Raw genomic sequence first — 21,975 nt, 5'->3', positions numbered from 1 at the left:
ATGATAATACTCAGTGCTGATGTGGTTGTGGCTAACTGGCAAATCAGCCATCACTCATGAAACGTTAACCAACACATCATCACTCCTGGAAAACAACGTGGCAAGAACCTTAACAATGTTGCTGTGCTCCTGGACTGGGAAGTCATCCGGCAGAGTCACAGGTATGTATGAATACAGCTGTGCACTGCTGCCTTACAACAGCAGAAAGGGGACACAATCCCAGCGGCCAGCAGCAGGTGAAGGACGAACCCTCACAGTCACTGTAGTGGCTGTGAAGACCACACAGAGGCACGGAATCAAACCATTCGCACAGGATTACAACTGTGTGGAAGATACGCACATGTGTGCAGTGCCCTGGAGAAGACCAGCACCAATAGCTAGTTCTTTTGCTCACTCAGTCTTAGCTTCCTTAGATTCAGACACTCAACACCTGCATTTTCTTCTTTGCATTTTTGTCAAGATTTTCCAATTATTTCTTTAACAATGTAACATTCTTTCAACTAGAATAAAATGAAATTTCTCTGAATTTAACAACACTTGAACACTTCAACACTTGAATTTAATGATCACTTGCTGAACACTTACTTTGTGCCAGGCTCTGTTCTAAGCACTTTATACTATCCTATGAGGCACGGCTTACAGACGTGGGAACTGAGGCCCAAAAGTTAAGTAACCCTCCCAGATCAGCCAACTAGAAAGTGGAGAAGCAAGGTTTCAGAAGCTCCAGAGACCACGTTCTTAACCATCATGTAATTATAAAAAATACATTTCAACACTATAGTACTCGGAATGGGAAAAAGGATTATGCTGGTTAGTTTAATATTCTAGCTAATCAGGAATAGCTCAATTACATCTGGTCCTGTAAGTTTTCAAAGAAATTCACCATAAAAAGCCCACTGTGACCATGGTGCTCAGCAGAACTGATGCTTTCTGCAGGTACTGGACACCAGGGGAGCTTGCAGATATGAGTGGCAGCGGCCAAGGCTCATGGTCACTGATTCGTGGTCTGCAAAAGCACCTCTGAGATCATCTGGCATGTGAGACCTTCAGCTGACAAGAAGACAGAGTTTTGACCAAATGCACACCGCTGGCTGGGACTGGGACAGAGCCACGCCCATGATCCAGGTCCTTGGATCCAGCAAAGCCAGGGTTCTTCTTATTGTGCCATGTATGATAAGAATTACTCAAGTTGGCAACATCGAACTCATCTGGTTTGAGCAAAAGCTCACCAGCTTGGACCCAAGGTCACTGGCTCGAGCAAGGGGTTACTCGGTCTGCTGAAGGCTCGCGGTCAAGGCACATATGAGAAAGCAATCAGTGAACTAAAGTCTCGCAATGAAAAACTGATGATTGATGCTTCTCATCTCTCTCCGTTCCTGACTGTCTGTCCCTATCTATCCCTCTCTTTGACTCTCTCTGTCCCTGTAAAAAAAAAAAAAGAATTACTATTATTCATTGAGTGCTTACAGTATGTTAAACGCTACGACCCCTTTAAATGAATTATTAATTCTTGCTACGGTCCTTTGAGGTGGGTGTTATTACTACCCTTAAGCAGAGACCAGGAAACAGGTTTGCCAGAGTGAAGTCACGTGGCTCGCCTCACCCCGCCCCTGCACTCTGAGTACTGCCTGAGGTTGATACCAGACACTACCGAGGCCCCAAAGCAATGGCATACAGACCAGAAAATGGCTGGTGGGAGGGGCCGGCTTCAGCCTTGGCCAGAGAAGCCACCATGGTAATTACCTGGCACTCGGCGTCCAGCAGCCCAGATGCTCTTCACCACCAAGCCTGCAGAGGCAAGTCTAAATACCACTGCCGCCTGGAATCCAAACAATGACAAGTCTGCCCCTGCAGCACGGGAATAGAGGAGCATGTGGAAATTATGCAAATCCTTGCCGCTGAACACACCGCCCACCCCTACCTACCCCCAGTCAGCCAGGCCTGGGAAAGACACTCTCCACAGCCCGCTCCTACACCGAGGGTGTTAATTTGGTTAGCTCACACCCAACTGTGTACAAACATGCAAATCATTAACATTTCCATTTAGCAGGCTGGTATGGCCTGGAGCTGCTGGGATTTCTGAAGGAGATAACAATTCAATTTGCAATTACTGCTGCAATTTTTAATTTCTAAGGAAACCTCTGCCCGTGTTGCGCTCCCCCAAAGCCAAAATGACCACTGTACGCAGCCCTTTGAATTATTCTGGAGAGAGTGAGAGAAAGATGAGAGAGTGTGCCTTCTGAAGTGTCTGGGTCAATGAATCAATAACGAAATGTTGACTGAGTGCCTTCTGTGAGTCAATCTTCTGCAATATGATTAATAACTTTACTTTCTGTAAACCCAGAATGGTGGGAGAGAAGGTGTAACTATTTCTACCCCCCAGGTCGTTAGGCAGAGAAAGCAGAGAATGATGAGCACTTCCAGCCCCACATTACCACCACCTGCACCAGCACGCAGCCACCCTTTACTGCGCACCTACTACACGCCAGGAACCAGGCCCTGTCATTCACAGCTTATTATACCCATGGCACCAAGGGGAGCCACTCGTAGGGGGCACCTAGTGTAATAAACTATGTGAGTGGAGGACAGGTGACAGTCCAGACAACAGCCCTCAGGAGGCGGCCTGTCCTGTAGGGCGGAGGGAAGCAAGGGGATGAGGGTGTGCTCACCTCCTGAAGGCCATGGAGTCACGGAAGCCCGGGAATGAGATTTGGGATTACAAATTCACTTGTTCAGGTCAGGTGGCAAGTCGGGGGCAAAGCTCTGGCTGGCAGGCACTGTCAGGGTCACCCGAAGCCCCTGCATGCCTCACCTCGTCTCCCACCCCACTTCTCTGTATAGGGGCCTGCTAGAATTCTCTGGTAATTCGAATGACTCAAACCGAGCAGCCGATGCAAACACCACTACTGTAAAAACCGGGAAAATCCAGCAGTTCTGTTCTGTTCTTACGTTTTAGGGTTCTAAGAGCTATAAGCAAAATGAGAACAAGAGTCAGATGTTGGTCCCCTCAGAGGGGGCATGACCTGCACTGTTTAAAATTATCTGAGAGACAGTCCTCCACTGGGTGTGAAATACTCTGTAGGTAACAATGGGCGGAGGTGGTGAGATTCAAATTTCTTCAACTAGTATTCTGTCACTTCAGCTTTTCAGCTTCCAGGTGTACAACCTAGAAACAGAAAAGTAAACGACCTGAAGGGCAGATACGGACTTCCCTTAAGTTTCCCGTCAGAATGTCCTCTGGGCTTGACCGTCCTAATCACGATTGTCCGGCTCTGTCACAGTGGCAACAGACAAGCTGGACAGAAGCGGGGCAGCCTGGGCTGTCCCCACCGCTGGAACGAAGGCACACGAATCCTTACTGTTCACTGACATCCCAAGCAGACACTGACACCATGCTGGAAGTCCAGGGCCATCAGCCACCCACCAAGATTCACAACCACGTGGGGCGCAGAGCGAGAATAATGCACTCGGGGTCAGTCAGGGTCAGGATGGTGGCTGGATGGTGGCTGGATTCACTAAATCTGGTTCCCAAATATCGCTTTAAAATCGAACTTCTAAAGCATAAGCAACCCTTAGCGACGATGACAAACGGATAAACTATGAAGGATCATTCCATGCCCTTGTTACTGCTGGCCCCTGGCAGGGCTTTCGGGCTTGTTTGGGGAGACACAGCGCTGCCCTGGGGTCTGACCCGTGCAAACAAATCCCCACGCTGGCAAAGACGTGCTCCTGTCCAAGGGACCCATGAAGACTCAGAAACAAACTGCTCTTCCTTTTATCCCCCATTCAACTGTGGATCCTGAAATCCCTACCATCAATATAATGGTGGCCCTACAACTGCTCTCAGTAAATTACTGACTGCAACTGAACAAAATAACAAAATAAAACATAAAACTATCTTTAATTCTGTCCATGCATCCAACTGCCTGAAGTGGAAATTTTAAGATCTTCTAACTCCTATACATTTTCCTAAGGAAAACCATAGACCGTCTGAAAGCAAGTAAATATATTAAATTCCTGTTGCAAAGCAGTGCTTCTGAGTTACTGGCTCAACGCCAATGTTATTCTTGGTGACTGGCATTACCAGCCCACAAGGCACCAAAGAACAGTGTTGCATACAACCCCCCTCAGTCACTGTGTCCGCTAAGAGTCATTCTCCTGAAGGACACTGCACTGACACGAAGTCCTATCAGCAACTGGTTTTTATTTTTATTTTTTTAAAAAGTAAAAAGACATTAAAAATATATAACAAACCTCATATATCCGTTACCTGAATTCTCTCTCTCTCTCTTTTTTTTTTATTAAGACTTTATTCATTTTGGAGAGGGGAGGGGGAGGAGCAGGAAGCATCAACTCCCATCTTGACCAGGCAAGCCCAGGGTTTCTAACCCGTGACCTCAGCGTTCCAGGTCGGCGCTTTATTCACTGCACCACCACAGGTCAAGGCCATTACTTGGATTCTAACATTTGCTAAACTTACACTATTTTGCTTATCTGTATGTATGTACGTATTCATTCATTGACCTGAATCATTTTAGAATAAAACTGTAGCCAGCATAATAACCCTTCACTCCTAAATACTTCAGCATGACTATCCAAAAAAGGACATTCATTCCCCTACATGGCTCATTACCATTACTGCATGTAATAAAATTAGCAACAATTCCAAATACCATCTACTACCCAGTTCATTCAAATTTCCTGAACTGTCCCCCAATGTCTTATCCTGTTCGATACAAACCAGGATCCATTTGATCAAGGACTACTAAAAAAATACTTGTGTCAAAGTAAGCTGATGGACAAAGAATGATTGATGGAAAGTTAGAGGGGCTGAAACGTGATAATTAGCATCCCATTTACTTTTTCCTTTAAAAACATTATCCATGCTCTGACCACAAAAGACAACTACTTGAACAGATCTGTGCATTTCTGCAGTTTATTTTTTCCTTACATCAACACACATCCACACACTCAAGGGGCTACCTCTTTTTTTCTTTTGGCAAGCGTAGGTAAAAGACCTAGGACCTGAGCAAGTCCTGAGGGTACCACTTCTGACAGTTTGACATGCCTGCCAGGTCTGCTAACTGCTGGCCTGCTGGGTCAATAACAGTGACAACGGGCAGCGCAGCCGAGCACACTGGGAGACCGAGCTAGAACTGCATCCTAGGACACGCTGACAGGTCCTCAGTTCCAGGAGCCCAGAGCATCACTCTGTGACCCGCCTCCTCCACTGCAGAGCAGACACTAACTAACACAGCCCTTGAGGGACGGAGGAGGTGTTAATAGATGCTGTTGGCCCATATCATGGACAGTCAGGATAGATAAACATGAGATTTTTTTTTTACAAAAGGTACTTTGAACTCTCAGGAAGAAAAAACCCAATATATTAATAACAGTCTCCAAACCAAACTGTTACAAAACATTCAAACTCCTGGATATCAAAATATTTATTTGGAATATCTTTTAAAGCTAAAATTTTCAACCAACAGGCACATGCGGCGCTGAATAAAAATCTTAAGCTGAAGTAACTTCTCAGCCACGCCACGCCACGCCCGCCACGCCACGCACGCCACATCATGTTCCTGGGTCCGAACCGTTTTCCTTCTTACAAGAGGCGGACCTGAAGGGTCCCAGGCAGCATCCTAACAGAAGACTGCCTCCTTCCCCCGGGGCACAGAGTCCAGGGCCTTCTTACCTTGTTTCCAAGGGCACAGATGGCTTCGGTTCAGGGCCTTCTGCTTTTCAATAGCATTGCCCATGCTAAAAACCAGGGGGTCAGAGAGCCCTTCCAAACCCTGGTGTCTTTGCTGAACATCGAATAAGGACTCAGTCACCAGCTGAAAGGGGACTGATTCATCTCTGGGACATCTGAATCACCCATAAGCAAGCCTGGCAAACCCTTCCAAAGAACACTTGAATCCTACCCTGAAAGGTCTTTGCCTCCCCTTTCCAACCCTCTGCACTCCCAGGGAGGAAATCAGAAGAAAGGGCTTGTCCTCGCCCTGCCGCCCTGCCGGTGGGTCTCAGTAAACGTCTATATTAAGCTCTTCCCTCGGCCTTCCTTTGACACTATTACTCATGGTCACAGCAGCAGGCTGAGCATGAACTGTGTTTCCAAACACTTGCAATAAATACCGCTTCTCTTGCGAGCTGAATCAGGTGATCAAAAAGGTGAAAGTTAAAAATGGACCAATTCTGGGTGTGCCTCTGGGAGAAACAGCCACTATTACACAGACCCTAAGGTCACACCTTCTATTGAAGGTCCTCGCCCTCAAACAGCGTGCATCACAAAAGAGTTCTCACTGATTTCATCAGTACTGCTTCTCCCGGAAACAAACGCACATACATTGAAAGGCCAGCTACGCCTCAATCTCCAAAGAAGAAAACGCCACAGGGACAAACACAGTTAAGAGTTTGTAACCGCAAGCTCCAATTTTCTACTCTAGTTTGGAAATAACTTTTTTGGAAAAAGTGTTGCACTACCTAAATTTTGAACAGATTTCCTGGGACAAAAGAAAGGCATGAAATCATGCATGTATGTATGTATGTATGTATGTATATGTATGTGTGTGTGTATATATATATATAGTGTGTGTGTGTGTGTGTGTGTGTGTGAAAAAGAAGAAAAAATCAAGGTAGATGGGGAGATTTCACTGATTTCAGTCCCAGAGTTTGAGGTCAGAAAAACTCTTAACAAATGCCCTGGAAGCCCCTGGGTGGTGCAATTGGTAAGAGCATGGACCCCAAACACCAAGGTTGCAGGTTCAATTCCCAGTTGGGGCACATATGGGGAAAAGCCAATAAATGCCCAACTAAGTGAAACAACAAGTGAATGCTTCCCCCTCTCTCCCTTCCTTTCTCTGTATTTCTAAAAAAATCAATCAATTAAAAAAATTAAAAGAAAAAGACTGCCCTGGAGCACTCAAAGCAGGTAAGCCCAGAGGCCCACTACATGGGTCAAATCCCAGCTCTGCCTTGTTCTACCAAACGAGCAAATGTCTCCATTGGTTCATGTTTTTTTTTTTGTCCTTTTCCTCATTTGTTAAATGGGTATGACTCCAGTCCCACCTCTCTGCTGTAATGAGGATCAAAGAAAAGAAAATGTCTGTGAAGTGTTTAGCATGCTGCTGACACTCAGGAACCCTTTGGTAAACATGTATCATCAACTCATGTTAGTCTGTGAAACCGCATTAGCTCAGATGGCAGATTTGGGCCTCCATCAATTTAGCTCCAGGCACACACAATCAAAAGGAATTTCATTCTGTTGAGGTCGGACAGTACAATATGGGAGCACATTATAGAACTAGAGTGAAACTTAAAGACCCACGGAAGCAGAGAGGGCGAGTTTAAGAGGCACTGGGTGCCACTTGGGTCTGCCTCATATGCCTGAGTTCAGGGTGCTCTGATATAACTCCCAGGCACCCTGGCCACCTTGGGACCGGCCCCTGCCTGTCCTGAGCTAGAGACATCGTCTTGACAGTGCATGAAAATGAATGAAGCCAAATCCAAACCTCTGCACTCGCTTGAGGCCTCATCCTTTTTTTTTCTTATTTTTGAGAGGGGCAGTGGGGTGAGGGAGAGGAAGGAAGAGGAAGGGAGAGGGAGGGAGAGGGAGGGAGAGGGAGAGAGAGGGAGGAAGTGGGAGGGAGAAGAAGGGAGAGGAAAGGAGGGAGGGAGGGAGGGAAGGAAGGAGAGAGGGATGGAAGAAAGGAGAGAGAGGGAGGGAAGGATGGGAGAGAGTGAGAAGCATCAACTCATAGCTGCATCACTTTAGTTGTTCATTGATTGCTTCTCAAATGTGCCTTGGGGGGCTCAGGCTGAGCCAGTGACCCCTTGCTCAAGCCAGCAGCCTTAGAGTCACATCAATGATCCCATGCTCAAGCTGGTGCACTTTGCAGACATGCTCAAGCCTGAGTTCTTGGGGTTTTGAAAAAGGGTCCTCAGCATCCCGGGGTCGATGCTCTATCTACTGCGCCACCACCGGTCTGGTAAGGTCTCATCTTTTTATCTACAATATAGAAACCATGTTTCAACCTCAGCCTCCGATTCCAAATTTAGAAAAGCAAATAGCACATGTCCATTCCACTTCTCCAGTGATGGGGCAGGAGAGAGAGAAGCTGACCACTGCCAACTCCCCACCAATCACACTGCACCGCCAAGCCCCCCTGCCAGTCAAATGGCAGCCACCAACTGGAAGAGAGCAAAGCCCCGACGCCTCCCTGCGCAGAGCAGCCATTGAAACATTAACAGCTGCTACAACGTCCAATTCCAACTCGGCACCCACTTCCACCGTAATTACCCCACCCTTCGATAAATCTGTTAGAGACTTCAGTTTCCTTCTAAATAACACAGCAATTTTCCTTAGGTAAGTTTGCAACCCCAGATATGACATCTGATATTTCTTTTATGAGGCAGGAAGTTCAATATATTTGAAAAAAAGGCACAATAGATTAGAAAGACTCTACTTCCAAACCTGCATCTTAATGTCTCCTTGTATCTAAAGAAAATTATAATTATGAACATTCGGCAAATAACTTACCAAGTGCCCTGCACAGACACCAGCTGGTGCTAGCAGAGCACCCGCACACAGTAGGTGCTTAGGAACTGTCTATAGAACAAACAAATGGGTAGATAAAGGAATAATCAAAAAGCCTGACAGGCAGTGGCACAGTGGATAGAGTGTTGGACTGGGACTCGGAGGACCCAGGTTCGAGATCCTGAGGTCGCTGGCTTGAGTGTGAGTTCATCTGGTTTGAGCAGCGCTCACCAGCTTGGACCCAAGGTCACTGGCTCAAGCAAGGGGTCACTCGCTCTGCTGTAGTCCCCTGGTTAGGGAACATATGAAAAAGCAATCAATGAACAACTAAGGTGCCACAACGAAAAACTGATGCTTCTCATCTCTCTCCCTTCCTGTCTGTCTGTCCCTATCTGTCCCTCTCTCTGACTCTGTCACACACACACACAAAAAGGAATAAACGAACAAATGAGAATCCTTCCTCTCTCTCACACACACACAAACACCCCTCCCCCAACTGCCCAAGCCCTGAAAATGGGCTAACAAGAGTTTCTAATTCATAAATAAACTCTTCTTCCTGTAAAAGCCAGGCCTGTGGGCCTGTTTCACCCAGTCCCCAGTGCTTACTGCAGGCAGTGCTCCCCAGCCTCGTAGTTGCATCCATATCTTTGCCCCCACTAGCCTGTAAAGCCCCCAAAGTCAGCCACAGTGTTGGGGCAGCTCCTCACATGCCTGTGCACACACAGCACACAGGTCACAGCTGGGAGCCTGCACTCAAGCCCGGTTCTGCCATCTCTTAGCTGAGGGCTGTTACACTGGGAACTGTTTCCACGAGAAAATGCATCCTCAGTTCCAGACAATTAATTTATCGATGATCCTTCCAAATGAACCAGAAATTTTCTTGAGAGAAAATGTCTTGAAAAGAAGACCCTGTGCCTGACCAGGCGGTGGCGCAGTGGATAGAGCGTTGGACTGGGATGTGGAGGACCCAGGTTCGAGACCCTGAGGTCGCCAGCTTGAGTGCAAGCTCATCTAGTTTGAGCAAGGGCTCACTAGGTCTGCTGTAGCCCCCCAGTCAAGGCACATATGAGAAAGCAATCAATGAACAACTAAGGAGCCGCAACGAAGAACTGATGTTTCTCATCTCTCTCTCCCTTCCTGTCTGTCTGTCCCTATCTGTGACTCTGTCTCTCCAAAAAAAGAAGACCCTGTGGTCAACAGCTTCTCAGGTCATCGTGGCCTCCCAAAGAGTTGACCTGTGACCTGGCTGGGGTAGGGGAAGGGAAACTGCCTGTTCTTTTTTCTTTTTTTTTTTCTTTACAGAGAGAGAGAGTCAGAGAGAAGGATAGACAGGAACAGACAGACAGGAATGGAGAAATGAGAAGCATCAATCATTAGCTTTTCGTTGCGCGTTGCAACACCTTAGTTGTTCACTGATTGCTTTCTCATATGTGCCTTGACCGTGGGCCTTCAGCAGACTGAGTAACCCCTTGCTCGAGCCAGCGACCTTGGGTCCAAGCTGGTGAGCTTTTGCTCAAACCAGATGAGCCCACGCTCAAGCTGGCGACCTCGGGGTCTCAAACCTGGGTCCTCCGCACCCCAGTCCGATGCTCCATCCACTGCACCACCGCCTGGTCAGGCTGAAGCAGCCTGTTCTTAAGGATTCCTCACTAATGCCTGGCTGGCAAAAAGTGTCTTACAGAGTCATCCCCACAGCAGACTCCACACACAAGCCAACACGGGCCAGGGCCCCCCTCCAGTGCCACCTCGGGGACCGCCTGGGACCCGCAGGTGGGAGGAAATGAACACGGGGTGGCCCAGCAGCAGCGCTCCCCCTCCCTGACGGTCAGCGTGTTTCCATGCTCGCCCACTGCTCCGAGGGTACTGTGGATGCTCATGCTGTCAGTCAGACAGTACCAGCCCGTGTCAGCCCTGTCACTCCCCCAGGCATGACCATCACCAGCCCTCCCACACCCCTTACAGATGGGGGTCAGCCAGAGCCAGGCCCAGACTTTTCTCCTTTCCTAGGAAATCTGTCACCACTTCCTCGTGGCCAGAGGACACGGGGAGCAGAAGCATGCTGGCTTTGGAGGATCGCTGGCCTGGTCTGAACCTGTGTGGGCACTTCCCATCGAGGTGGCTGACTCTCTCGGGACCTGACTTTGTCACCAGTGTACAATGAGTCTACTTCACAAGGCAGCTCAGAGGTTAAATGTGCTGTTTAAAAAAGTGCTGGCAACACAGCAGATACTCTTAAAGAAGAGCTACTGTTGCTATTTATGTCCTTTTATTATATATATATACACCCAGCTTTAGATACAATACCTTAAAGAAAAATCTATACTCTCACAGGGGATCTTTTCTCTCCATTACAGTAAGATCCACTGCAAATTTTGGTAAATAGCTCATTCCCTTAGTGCAAGTAAAATAAAATTTCACTACACACATTTGTCCCATGGTAACAATATTTTGATTGTGGAAGGTAACATAAACCATGGAAGTAACATTGTGGCTACTGAAGTTTGAAACATTTTATAGGGAGCTCTCCCTTCTTACAAGGTACTACTGGATTCAGACGACCCCTCCCTGCAAGGGAGGAGCAGTCTGACAAATCATGGCTCAGAAGGGAAAGGCCAGTGGTTGTGACGTGGAAATTCACTCCCCCAGAGGCAGGGAGACAGGCGGACTCTGCGGCGGTGCCCAGTCGCTGACACAGGCTCTGTGCATGGAATTTGTCTGCTGGGAGGAAAGTCTGATGTCGGTCACTTCCCCTCCTGAGAAAAATACAACAATATGAGGAAGCGCCGTGCACTGTGGGAATGTTCCAAGTGGAAGTTCCAGCTCAGTACAGAACATAAACAAAGGGGAGTGATCAGCCTGGAGGTCAGGCCCGGCAGAGCACCAAGGTAGCCGGTCTTCTGGGACCAAAAAGACCCTACTTTGAAGTGACTTCCTGCCCAGCCCTGGAGGAAATCATCGAAGGCAAGGGCCCAGCTCGCGAGTGTGTCACAGGAAGCTGAGGTCAGGATTCTCGAGGACACACTCCCTCACTCACAGGTCAGTCTTGGAATGGCACGGTTTAGGGAGAGTCAGATAACATGCACAAAGAGGTACTTAGTTTCCACTGTGATCAGTGCAGAAGTTCAGGGAAGGGGAACATGTCTAGCAGGGTGACTTAATCTAATCTGGGAGGCCAGAGAAGGCTGAGGGAGACTTGAAGGATGAACATGACTAGACCAAGCAAAGGGGTGAAGAGCATTCTGGGCAGAGGCAGCATGTGCAAAGGCCCTGTGTAGCTAGAAGTATGTGAATGGGGAGAGGGTCGGATGGGGCAGGGTCTTAGAGGTCCAGGGCTTCATCTTACGGGCTTCAAGGGAGTCCTACATTGCTGGCCAAACTACCTGTTTCATTTTTTCAGAAAGAGAAGTTCATGGCATTTGATCAAAGTCTCAAAGAATTCCAAAAGAACCGCAGGGCTAGTCCAACCCTTTCACTCTGAAATGAGGAAACTGAGGCCCAGAGAGGGACAGACATTTCCCCAAGCTTTCACAGATGGCCAGGGAACCCAAACCACTGACTCTCAGCCTGGTGTTTTTCCAGAGCGAGCCAGCTGCCTCATTTCTGGCAGGGGTGTGACAGCAAAGTAGGAGTCCTCACTGAATATTGATACTGTATCCCAAACAAGGCTGCTTTGTTTTTCTGCCCAGGCAGGACTAGAAGTGACACTCTACAGAAATGAACTGTAAAGTCGGCCAGTCCATCTTTCTTGGGATCCAATCTAGCCTGCAAATACAGTGGTCAGAACTTGCCCCCACCTCCAATTCCAAAGCACCCTATAAGACCGCTTCGGCACACAGTGCTGGCTCACCAAAGGAGGGCAACTGAGGCAGAGCCTCGCCACAAACCAGCATCCAGCCTATGAAGAAGCGGTTTATTTGTTGTTCTTGTCAAGCCAGGGCCGGGCCAAGATCAAACCCAGACTGCAGGACATGCAAGGGAGATGCCCACACCTCCCTTTCATCAATTCCACCTGGAATCAAGAGAAAGGAACTGGTTTAAGTGAACAAAAATAGTAATTTTCCCCTGTCACTAATTTCATGATATTCCAGATACTCGGGGGAATGTCTCAATGTGTGTGACAAACACTTCTTAAACTTCTACGCCTCCTAGAACACCTAGAGGAGGAAGTCTCCGGTGCCTGACTGGCATTGAGGCCTCTGGAGTCCGGCCCCCAATGGCTTTCCCACCTTCCCCTCCCTCGTTCCCGCCCAGGAGCCCAGACTGTGGCCAGAGACTCAATGCTGTGCTCAAGCCCACTCCTGCGGCCCTGCACCGCACCCACCTCCTCCTCTCCAGTTAAGCCACTGCCCCCTGACAGTCAGCATCCAGCAGGCTCTGAATGAGCAGCCGTCCAGAGCCCCACAATCTCTACTGGCCTGGACCACCGGTGTCAGGAGAGGTGATGCTTTCTCTGGGGAAAGACTCTCACCGTCCACCGCCCATCACACCCCCAGGCTCTGCTGCCGCCTGCCCTTGACAGCCCCTTACTGTCCCCTCAGAGACAGGCACCCGACATGCTGGAGCACTGATACGGGCTCCGACAGAGCTGGGCAGGCGTGGGACAGCCTCCGCTGTGTGCTCCAGCGAGGCGCACGGAGCTTTTGAAGACACACCGTCCTCTCTACTAAGAGGGTGAGCCCACACCCGGCGTGTGCTTTATTTAGTCACTCAAGCAACAGAAAATCAGTATGCTCCAACTGTGTGCCAGGCCCGCTCTGGGCACTGCACAAACAGCAGCTGACGAGAGCAGCTTCCTAATGAGGGGAAAGATCATCAAAATATAAAAAGCAAACACTTAGGGGAAAAAAGGCAGAAAGGCTAGGGATTAGGGGCCAGTGAGGAGTTAAAGGGGTGGGGATGCTCCTTGAGGCCCCGTGGTTAGAGAAAGCCTCTCTGGGGGACCCGCAGGAGCTAGGGATCAACTCCCGGAAGAACAGCTTGCGTTTCCCCAGTATTTATGAGCTGAGTGCATCCTGTGCGTGAGCTCACAATGACCACTGCTGCTCCATTTCATCAATGAGAAAACTGGTCTTTAAGAGCAGAGGGAGGAACAACCTTCCCACAGTCAGGTAACCAGCAAACGGTGGGGCAGCGTTTGACCTCTCTCCTGCCCCTGGGCTCTCAGCAGACGCACTGCAGCACCCCCCAGAGGTGCACAGGCTCTGAGGCAGGGGAGGCCTGGCCTATTCCAAGGACACCTGGAGGGGAAGCACAAACCCGTGTGGATGAGCCGTGGTGGCAGGAGACAATGGCCAAGTGAACAGGGCCAGAGTACGGGTGCCACGGCACGGGCAGGACTTCGGGTTTTAGTCACAATGGATGGGAAGCGCCTGGACAATTCTGAGCAGGCCTGATTTGATCTGGCTTACCCACTGGTCACTGAAGACAGGGTGATTGTGAGGCAAGAGCAGAAACAAGAAGCCAACGAGGAGGGTGCCGTGGCATCCTGGGGGCGGTGGAGGTGGCCTGCAGCAAGTGTCAGCAGAGGAGGTGGCGAGGGTGACCCGAGTCCGGATGCTCTGACGACCGCCTGATGGACTGGATGGGGGTTGTGAGAGAAGGGCGGGGGGACTCCAAGATTTCCCAGCCTGAAGACATTGAAAACCGTGTTATTTACTGTGATGAGCACGCTGGCAGGAGCCAGGCTGGTGGGGTGGGGAGAAGGCTCCGGCCAACCACATCCAGTCCAAACGTGGGCAGGCAACGTAGCAATGGACATGGCAGGTAGGCAGTGCTCTGTTCACGGGGCAGTTCATGGCTGCAGAGACTTTGTGGAATGCCTAGTGTTTAGATGGCATTTATTTATTTATTTATTTCTGAAGCTGGAAACGGGGAGAGACAGTCAGACAGACTCCCACATGTGCCCGACCGGGATCCACCCGGCATGCTCACCAGGGGCGACGCTCTGCCCACCAGGGGGCAATGCTCTGCCCCTCCGTGGCGTCGCTTTGCCGCAACCAGAGCCACTCTAGCGCCTGGGGCAGAGGTCAAGGAGCCATCCCCAGCGCCCGGGCCATCTTTGCTCCAGTGGAGCCTTGGCTGCGGGAAGGGAAGAGAGAGACAGAGAGGAAGGAGGGGGTGGGGGGTGGAGAAGCTAATGGGCGCTCTCCTATGTGCCCTGGCCGGGAATCGAACCCGGGTCCCCCGCACGCCAGGCCGACGCTCTACCGCTGAGCCAACCGGCCAGGGCTAGATGGCATTTAAAGACACGGGACTAGACTGCCTAGGAAGAGACCAGAGGACTCGGCACTAGGACGTTCCAAATGGCGAGACAGGAAGCGAGCGAGGCTCCAGAGAAAGCGGGCGGAGAGGGACATGTCTGTGTGTTATTAGAACTCACAGACAGGAAGACAATTCAGAAGAAGCTTGTAAACATTTGCCACAGGGTTCTTCTCCAAGTATGGAAGTCAGTACTATGTGACTTTAAATATGATTTAAATTTTAGAGTTTGCTCTTCAAGTTCTAAATGCTTCCTTTGAAAATGTCCCGCTAATCATGATGACTAATAAATCAGCCTAACTAACGAGCAATATCCCAAGGCACATTATACATTTAGTGTGAGATTCATCACAGAGATTTCTTAATAACTGCCAACCTTCCGGCCATCTTCTGCCAGAGCTCGTTAGGTCACTGTGTCTACCCTGTCACACTGCTGACAAAACATGCCCTGGGAGAAGTGGCAACGCTGTCCCTCTCTGCCTGGTCACTTGTGCTTATTATGCAAATCTTCAATCTGGGACAGCCTGGCCACTTACCCATTTCATACAGGTCCGTTTCAGTGCCGAGCAGGGGCTTCAACCCAGCTCTCTCACATGTCAGCAGCATGAGTCACAGAGACCCTCTGGGCCTCACTGTTCTCACCTGTCCCACGAGGCCACCCCACCTCCTCCCAGGGCTGACGACAGGATTAAACGCAGGCAGCACGCCGGCCCCACGCACAGACGTTGTTCAGATGTCTTCACTGCACAGCCCCTCCTCCTGCTCCTCCGCTTCTAAGAGCACCTCTTTAAGGCAAACCCCTAGACCTCTCGCCATTCCTCTCCACATTCCCTGCAAACAGCGATTCCAGGGGGTGTCTCCACTCACCCCCGCCTCCAGCAGCTGCACCGCCACCACCTGGAAACTTGTTAAAAATGACAGTACTCAGCCCGACTCCAGGGCTCCTGCGTCAGAAGCTGGGGGTTGGAGCCCCGCAACCCCCAGGTGCTAACGCTCGAGACCCCTGCAGAAGGCAGACGCTGTCCTGGGACACCCACCGGGTCCTCAGGACAGGGATCCTCTGGCCCCAGCGACCCTGTTATCTGTCCCTGCTAACACAACAGACTGTAGGTTACCAACATCAGAAACACAAAGCTTCCTGTCTTCCTGGATGTTTTCTTTAAATATCAACTAGATCCTTGGCATAAAAATAAAGCTTCGTACAAAAATTCAATGCCCATCCATACTCCTTTCTACAGCAACAGGGAAAACAGAATCTCTGCCCCACTTAACCCAGACCAGTGTTCCTTTCATTATTTTCCCAACTTCTCTGTAAGACTTGACACAAACACCACTGTGCTTACCATCCACTCCAAAGAAAGTGAACTGCAGATCTGGTTACTCTTAATTTCTATCATAAGGAAAAACCCGCTTGTTGTGTATACATGTTTATTGTTGTTTAAACCAACTGTCCCAGATTTTGATGCTGCCACAAGTCAAGAGGCTGAAACATATGAAGCAGCAGGTGCCCTCAGGGAGAATGGGACCCAACCCAAATTCAGCTGACCCTCCTGCGGACTCTGCGGGCTTGGTTCTGCGCTGGAACGGCAGGCCTGCTGCCAAGCCAGTTCCGCACGGCAAACTAACACCCTCACCAATGCAAATTTGTGGAACTCAGTGCTTGTAAATGATCCCTCCCTCAGCGGTTTCCTCTCCAAACCAGGGCGCTTTTGAGAGTGACAGGAGGGTGCTATTACCCTCCGGTGCCCAGACATCTAGCTGTGAGGCTAGAACGGAGCTACATCTAGAAGCCAAACTCCAGAGTCCAGCTCTTCCATCAAAGGCCAGGTCTCACTGAAGGGGAGAGCTCGGGCCAGTCACGATGAGCACCGGAAGAGCAGGAACCTTGGCTTACCTATCCCAATGTCCCTAGCTTCTACTGCCACGAACTACAGACAGCAGGTGTTCGAGAAACCAGCTGAGCTTGACCAGGAGGTGGCACAGTGGATACAGCACTGGACTGGGACACAGAGGACCCAGGTTCGAAACCCCGAGGTCGCCGGCTTGAGCGCAGGGTTGCTGACTTAATCACAGACATGGTCGCTGGCCTGAGCAAGGGGTCACTCGCTCTGCTGTAACCCCCAGTCAAGGCACACATGAGAAAGCAATCAATGAAAACTAAGGAGCCACAATGAAGAACTGATGCTTCTCATCTCTCTCCCTTCCTGTCTGTCCCTCTATGTCTTTGTCTGTCTCGCGCGTGTGCGCGTGCGTGTGTGTGCGCGCGCGCGCACACACACACACACACACACACACACACACACCAGCTAAAAGACTGGACCAACGTTTCATATTGTATTCCCTGATTCTCAGATGAGTACTTCTTCAGTTTAACTTTGAAACCAGAATACTGTTTTATCTATCTTGTTAATTTATTTTCTTCTTTATTTGCTGGGAAGTATTATTAAACCAGTATGTCTTAAATGTGTTGGCACCACGATATCAAAAAAACACAGTAACTACATTTCATTCCCGACTCAAAGACATGTTAATGATACTTATGGGACCAGAGACCCCATCGTGGCAATCATGACCAGACAGGCTCTGTGACCTTAACATTCTTGTAGAAAGCCTTGACTTTGCTTCTAGATCTTGGTTCAGATAGCAACCATTCTCTTCTCCTCCCCAAAGTCAGTGATGCCATCTCAGAATGTGGCTAATAACCTGGAACCCTGCCAAACAGTGCTAGAGTAAATGCCATCTGTGCCATCAACTCAGAGAAGTGCCGATGATGGGATCCAGGCAGTCTCACATGGAAGCCACTGAGGAGTTTGGGAGTCTTTATTAGCAGCCTACACGCAGGAAGCACGCCTGTGGGCCAGGCCACAACCCCACCAGGCTCTGGGCTCTTTAGGCCCCTGGGCATCCATCAGCCCCTCTTGGCACTGGTCTGCATAGATGGCTACAGGACAGGAACCCTGTAAGGGTCCTTGACGGACCCCAGCCCAGCTGAGAAACTCAGGTCCAAGGCGACAAGACCCATCTTTGGTGGGTACGGGATCCACCCTGGCTTAAAGGCGCCTTGCTCACAGCAGCCAATGCCTCACGACTGCACAGGATCCCGCAAGGGACATGCTTAATTACAAGTCACCACACTCACAGAGGCGCAAAGTATGAAGTCCCAGCAGGCGTTCCTAGTTCATCTATAGTTCCTCCAGCCCAGATGCAATTAATTACACCAGGGCGTTTTTACTAGAAGCTGTGTTGCCCAGTAATAGAGCTGTCATATGTCATCGTGTTTTTAATGTTTGGATATAACTTACTGTATTGAGTTATTTGAGATTAAATAATAATTATGTAAATAAATACTGGAAAATATTTGTCATCCATGGTAATTCTCTATAAATTGTGGTAAATCCATATAACATGAAATTTAGCGCTTTGACCACTTTTAGCGGCACAGTTCAGCGGCAATTGGGACACCCACGCTGCTGTGTTACTGCGCTGCCACCCGGCCACAGAGCTCTGTCCATCTTACAGGCTGAAATTCAACATTAATTAGACGTCACACAGGAACTCCCCGTCCTCCCTCTCCTCCGCCTCTGGCAACCGCCGTTCTGCTTGCTCTGGCTCTGCAGCTCTGATTCCTCTTAGGTACAGTGTTTCATTCACCCGGGTGGCACTGTCCAGTATGTGTCCTGTGACTGGCATATTTTGCTTAGCATCATGTCCTCACGGCTCACCCATGCTGAAATAGGTGTCAGAATTCCCTTCCTTTTTTTTTTTTGTATTTTTCTGAAGCTGGAAACGGGGAGAGACAGTCAGACAGACTCCCGCATGCGCCCGACCAGGATCCACCCAGCACGCCCACCAGGGGGCGACGCTCTGCCCACCAGGGAGCGATGCTCTGCCCCTCCAGGGCGTCACTCTGTTGCGACCAGAGCCACTCTAGCGCCTGGGGCAGAGGCCAAGGAGCCATCCCCAGCGCCTGGGCCATCTTTGCTCCAATGGAGCCTTGGCTGCAGGAGGGGAAGAGAGAGAGACAGAGAGGAAGGAGAGGGGGAGGGGTGGAGAAGCAGATGGGCGCTTCTCCTGTGTGCCCTGGCCAGGAATCGAACCCGGGACTTCTGCACGCCAGGCCGACTCTCTACCACTGAGCCAACCGGCCAAGGCCTTGCCTTCCTTTTTAAGCCTGATGCTAGTCCACTCTGTGAATCAACCACATTTTGCTCACCTTGTCGTCCACCGATGGACGCCTGGGTTGCTTCCACCTTGGCTGTTGTGAAGGACGCTATGAACTTGAATGCACAAATGCCATTTTGAGTCCCCTGCTTTCACTTCTGGGTGATACTCAGAAGCAGAACTGCTGGGCCCCAGGCTAGTTCTAGTTGTCAGTTTCTGAGGAACCGCCATGCTGGCATCCACAGCAACTACACCATTTTACAACCCAGCAGTGCACAGGGCTCATTTCCAGACAGTCTGGCCGCCACCTGGGGTTCCTGTTCCTTTGACAGCAGCCATCCTAACGAGTGTGCGGCGTCTCTCACTGTGTATTTGAGGTGCACTGCCCTAATGATGCCTTAGTAATGCTGAGTGTCTTTTCAAGTGTTTATTTTCTATTTGCATATCTTATTTGGAGATGTCTGCTCAAGTTTTAAAATTGGGTTATTTGATTTCTGTTGGTCAAATGTCATCTTTCTTTCCAGAAAACAGAGCTAGTTAAACGAAGTCAAATACTATGCAGATAAACACCGATTATATCCATACAGTGGCATACTACTCAGCTATGAAAAGGAATAACCTTCTGACAAAAAAACAAGTTCATGAATCTCAAAGGCATTATGCTGAGTAAAAGAGGCCAATTTCCAAAAGTATATACTACATCATATTCTGAAAAGGGCAAAACAGGAGTGGAAAACAGATCAATGGTTGCCAGGAGCCAGAGGTGAAGAAAGGGACTGACCACAAAGGGGCAGCAAGTTCCTCCCTGGGGTGATGCATCGATCTCATCCTAACTGTGGTAGTGGTTACACAAACCTGCAATGAGGTAAAATTCAGAGAACGGTACATTCCCAGAAAGGTCAATTTTACTGGATGTAAACGTAAAAAGTGTCATGCAGAAGGGGGAAAGTTTCTTCTTTTACCTACACAGGCATTATCTAAACAGCTTACAACCCTCATCTCATGAAACCCTTAAAAAACTCCAGTACTGTATAATTACTGTCACTTGAACCCAGGCCTGACTGAACTAGGAGACACTAAATCCTGATTACTGCAGATTCCCAAGGTTCCATTTGAGCTTTCCAAGACCTGAGGTGTTTGTATCAATAGATGACTGTCCTATAATAGCAGGGACAGAGTTTATAGAGCCATGTCCACATGTAAATGAACCTTTCTCCCTGGGGGCAGAGTCCGAGGAGCCGCCATCAGAGCTTAAGAGGGACTCGGGAGCTTTAAGATGCTGAAGCACTGTTCCAGCTCATGGTCCAAGAAGGGACCACGGCCTGCCTGCCCCAGAGGACATACCAGGTCTCTGGCAGCGACCGACACGCTGGCTAGCTCTCCCTGCACCCAATGACACCACGGTTTCAAGTATTCTTTTTTTTTTTAATTATTTTTTTATTTATTCATTTTTAGAGATGAGAGAGAGAGACAGAGAGAGAGAAGGGGGGGAGGAGCTGGAAGCATCAACTCCCATATGTGCCTTGACAAGGCAAGCCCAGGGTTTCGAACCGGCAACCTCAGCATTTCCAGATAGACGCTTTATCCACTGCGCCACCACAGGTCAGGCTCAAGTATTCTTAATGACAGTGACACACGTGTTCCCCGCGATGACTTCAGTCCTCATGATTTCCTCACCCACCAAGCCAGGACCAGGGGACTCTGGGCTCCCTGCAGCACAGGACTGGAACACAGTCCAGGTCTCCAGCCCAACTTCTTTTCTGCACTTACAACCTTGCATGTTTAGGGTAACTAGTAGAGACAACTCCTCATGAACAGAGAGGAAAACAAGGCTAGAGCACGCAGGAGAGCCTGCTTCCAATCTCGGCCTAGGCTTTTCTGATGAGCGCGAAGTATCAATATCTGTAAGGTGCTCTGGACAAGCTGCGGCAGAAGCACGGAAGAGTGCGGTTATGCTAAGAGAGGTCCTGCAGCTCCCGGGGCCAATGATGAAAGAAAGCGAAGAGGGTGACAGGGCTTTGGTCTCTGCAAACAGCAGTGTCTGAGCTGGCTGTGTGGACACTCTAGCAAGGAGACTGCCCATGCACCACCACAGACCAGAAACGCTGGGGCAGCAAGGTGAGGGAGATGTGGAACGACACATAGCATCTCTGAATTTGTCTTACCTGTAAAAACCAATCAAAGGGGGGGAAAGTCTGAAATCACACTGCTTGCAGCATTCAACACAATTTGTTAGTTCCTTGTATGGGAGGCCTTAATGGATTGTGGTATTTTAACTGTCACAAAACAAAAGCATTGCACTGTGATTGTTCCACCTTCGGTGCTGAACAAAGGTGGCTGAATCACTCCCAGAGCCACGTCTGCAGGAGAAACTGAGGCGGTGTCTCTCAGGATGCAGCAGAGGCCCAGTGGCCGGTGCTGAGCCCTGCTCGGGCTTGGACGTGAGCCGGCGCCCACGAGCACTGGCCCGCTGGAGTGAAACGTTGTTCTCTTCCTATAAATGGGCTCTTTCGAGAGCTATTACTTAGTTGTAAAAGTCTATTCCCTAGAATTCCCTTTCTCAAATGTGTGTGTGACAGAGACAGAGACTGAGAGAAAGAGAGAGAGCCTGAAAGGAATAGAGTGGACTTCTGAACAACACAGGGGTTAGGGATGCTGACACCCACACAATCAAAAGAGAAGTGTAACTACTGATTCTCCAAAAACTGAACTACTAATATAGCCTGTGGTTGACCAGAAGCCTTCCTGGAAACATAAACAGTCGATTAACATACATTCTGAATATTAAATGGATCATATGCTGTGTTCTTACAATAAAGTAAGCTAGAGGAGAGAATCATACAGAGAGAAATAGATATACGGCACAGTCATGTGACACACAGTGACACTCTGGTTGAGGACAAACCACACATACAACAGTGGTACACCACGCGGCCTAGGTATGCAGCAGGCGATGGCACCCAGCTTTGTCCACGTACACTCTGATGTTCGCATGAACACACTGCCTGGCAACGCACTTC

At 49.4% G+C, this 21,975-nt stretch overlaps 1 protein-coding gene across 12 annotated transcripts in view; it reads right to left on the bottom strand.

The window, feature by feature from the left end:
- Positions 1-21,975, bottom strand: part of RAPGEF1 (Rap guanine nucleotide exchange factor 1) — a 149,956-nt gene that overhangs the window by 117,139 nt on the left and 10,842 nt on the right. For 3 of the 12 annotated variants that reach the window (XM_066255918.1, XM_066255915.1, XM_066255917.1), the window contains exon 1: positions 5,696-5,938. The exons of 5 other annotated variants lie outside the window; for them this stretch is intronic. In XM_066255918.1, the coding sequence (XP_066112015.1) occupies positions 5,696-5,759 (64 nt within the window). In that variant the 5' untranslated portion in view covers positions 5,760-5,938. Of the gene's footprint in view, positions 1-5,695; positions 5,940-21,975 lie in introns of those variants that run through there. 4 more of the 12 variants (XM_066255910.1, XM_066255912.1, XM_066255919.1 and 1 more) reach the window with 3 other exon arrangements.

The sequence above is a fragment of the Saccopteryx bilineata genome, chromosome 2 (assembly GCF_036850765.1).
Source record: "Saccopteryx bilineata isolate mSacBil1 chromosome 2, mSacBil1_pri_phased_curated, whole genome shotgun sequence".
In the NCBI taxonomy this organism is placed as follows: domain Eukaryota; kingdom Metazoa; phylum Chordata; class Mammalia; order Chiroptera; family Emballonuridae; genus Saccopteryx; species Saccopteryx bilineata.
This window is presented reverse-complemented; position numbering and strand designations above follow the sequence as displayed.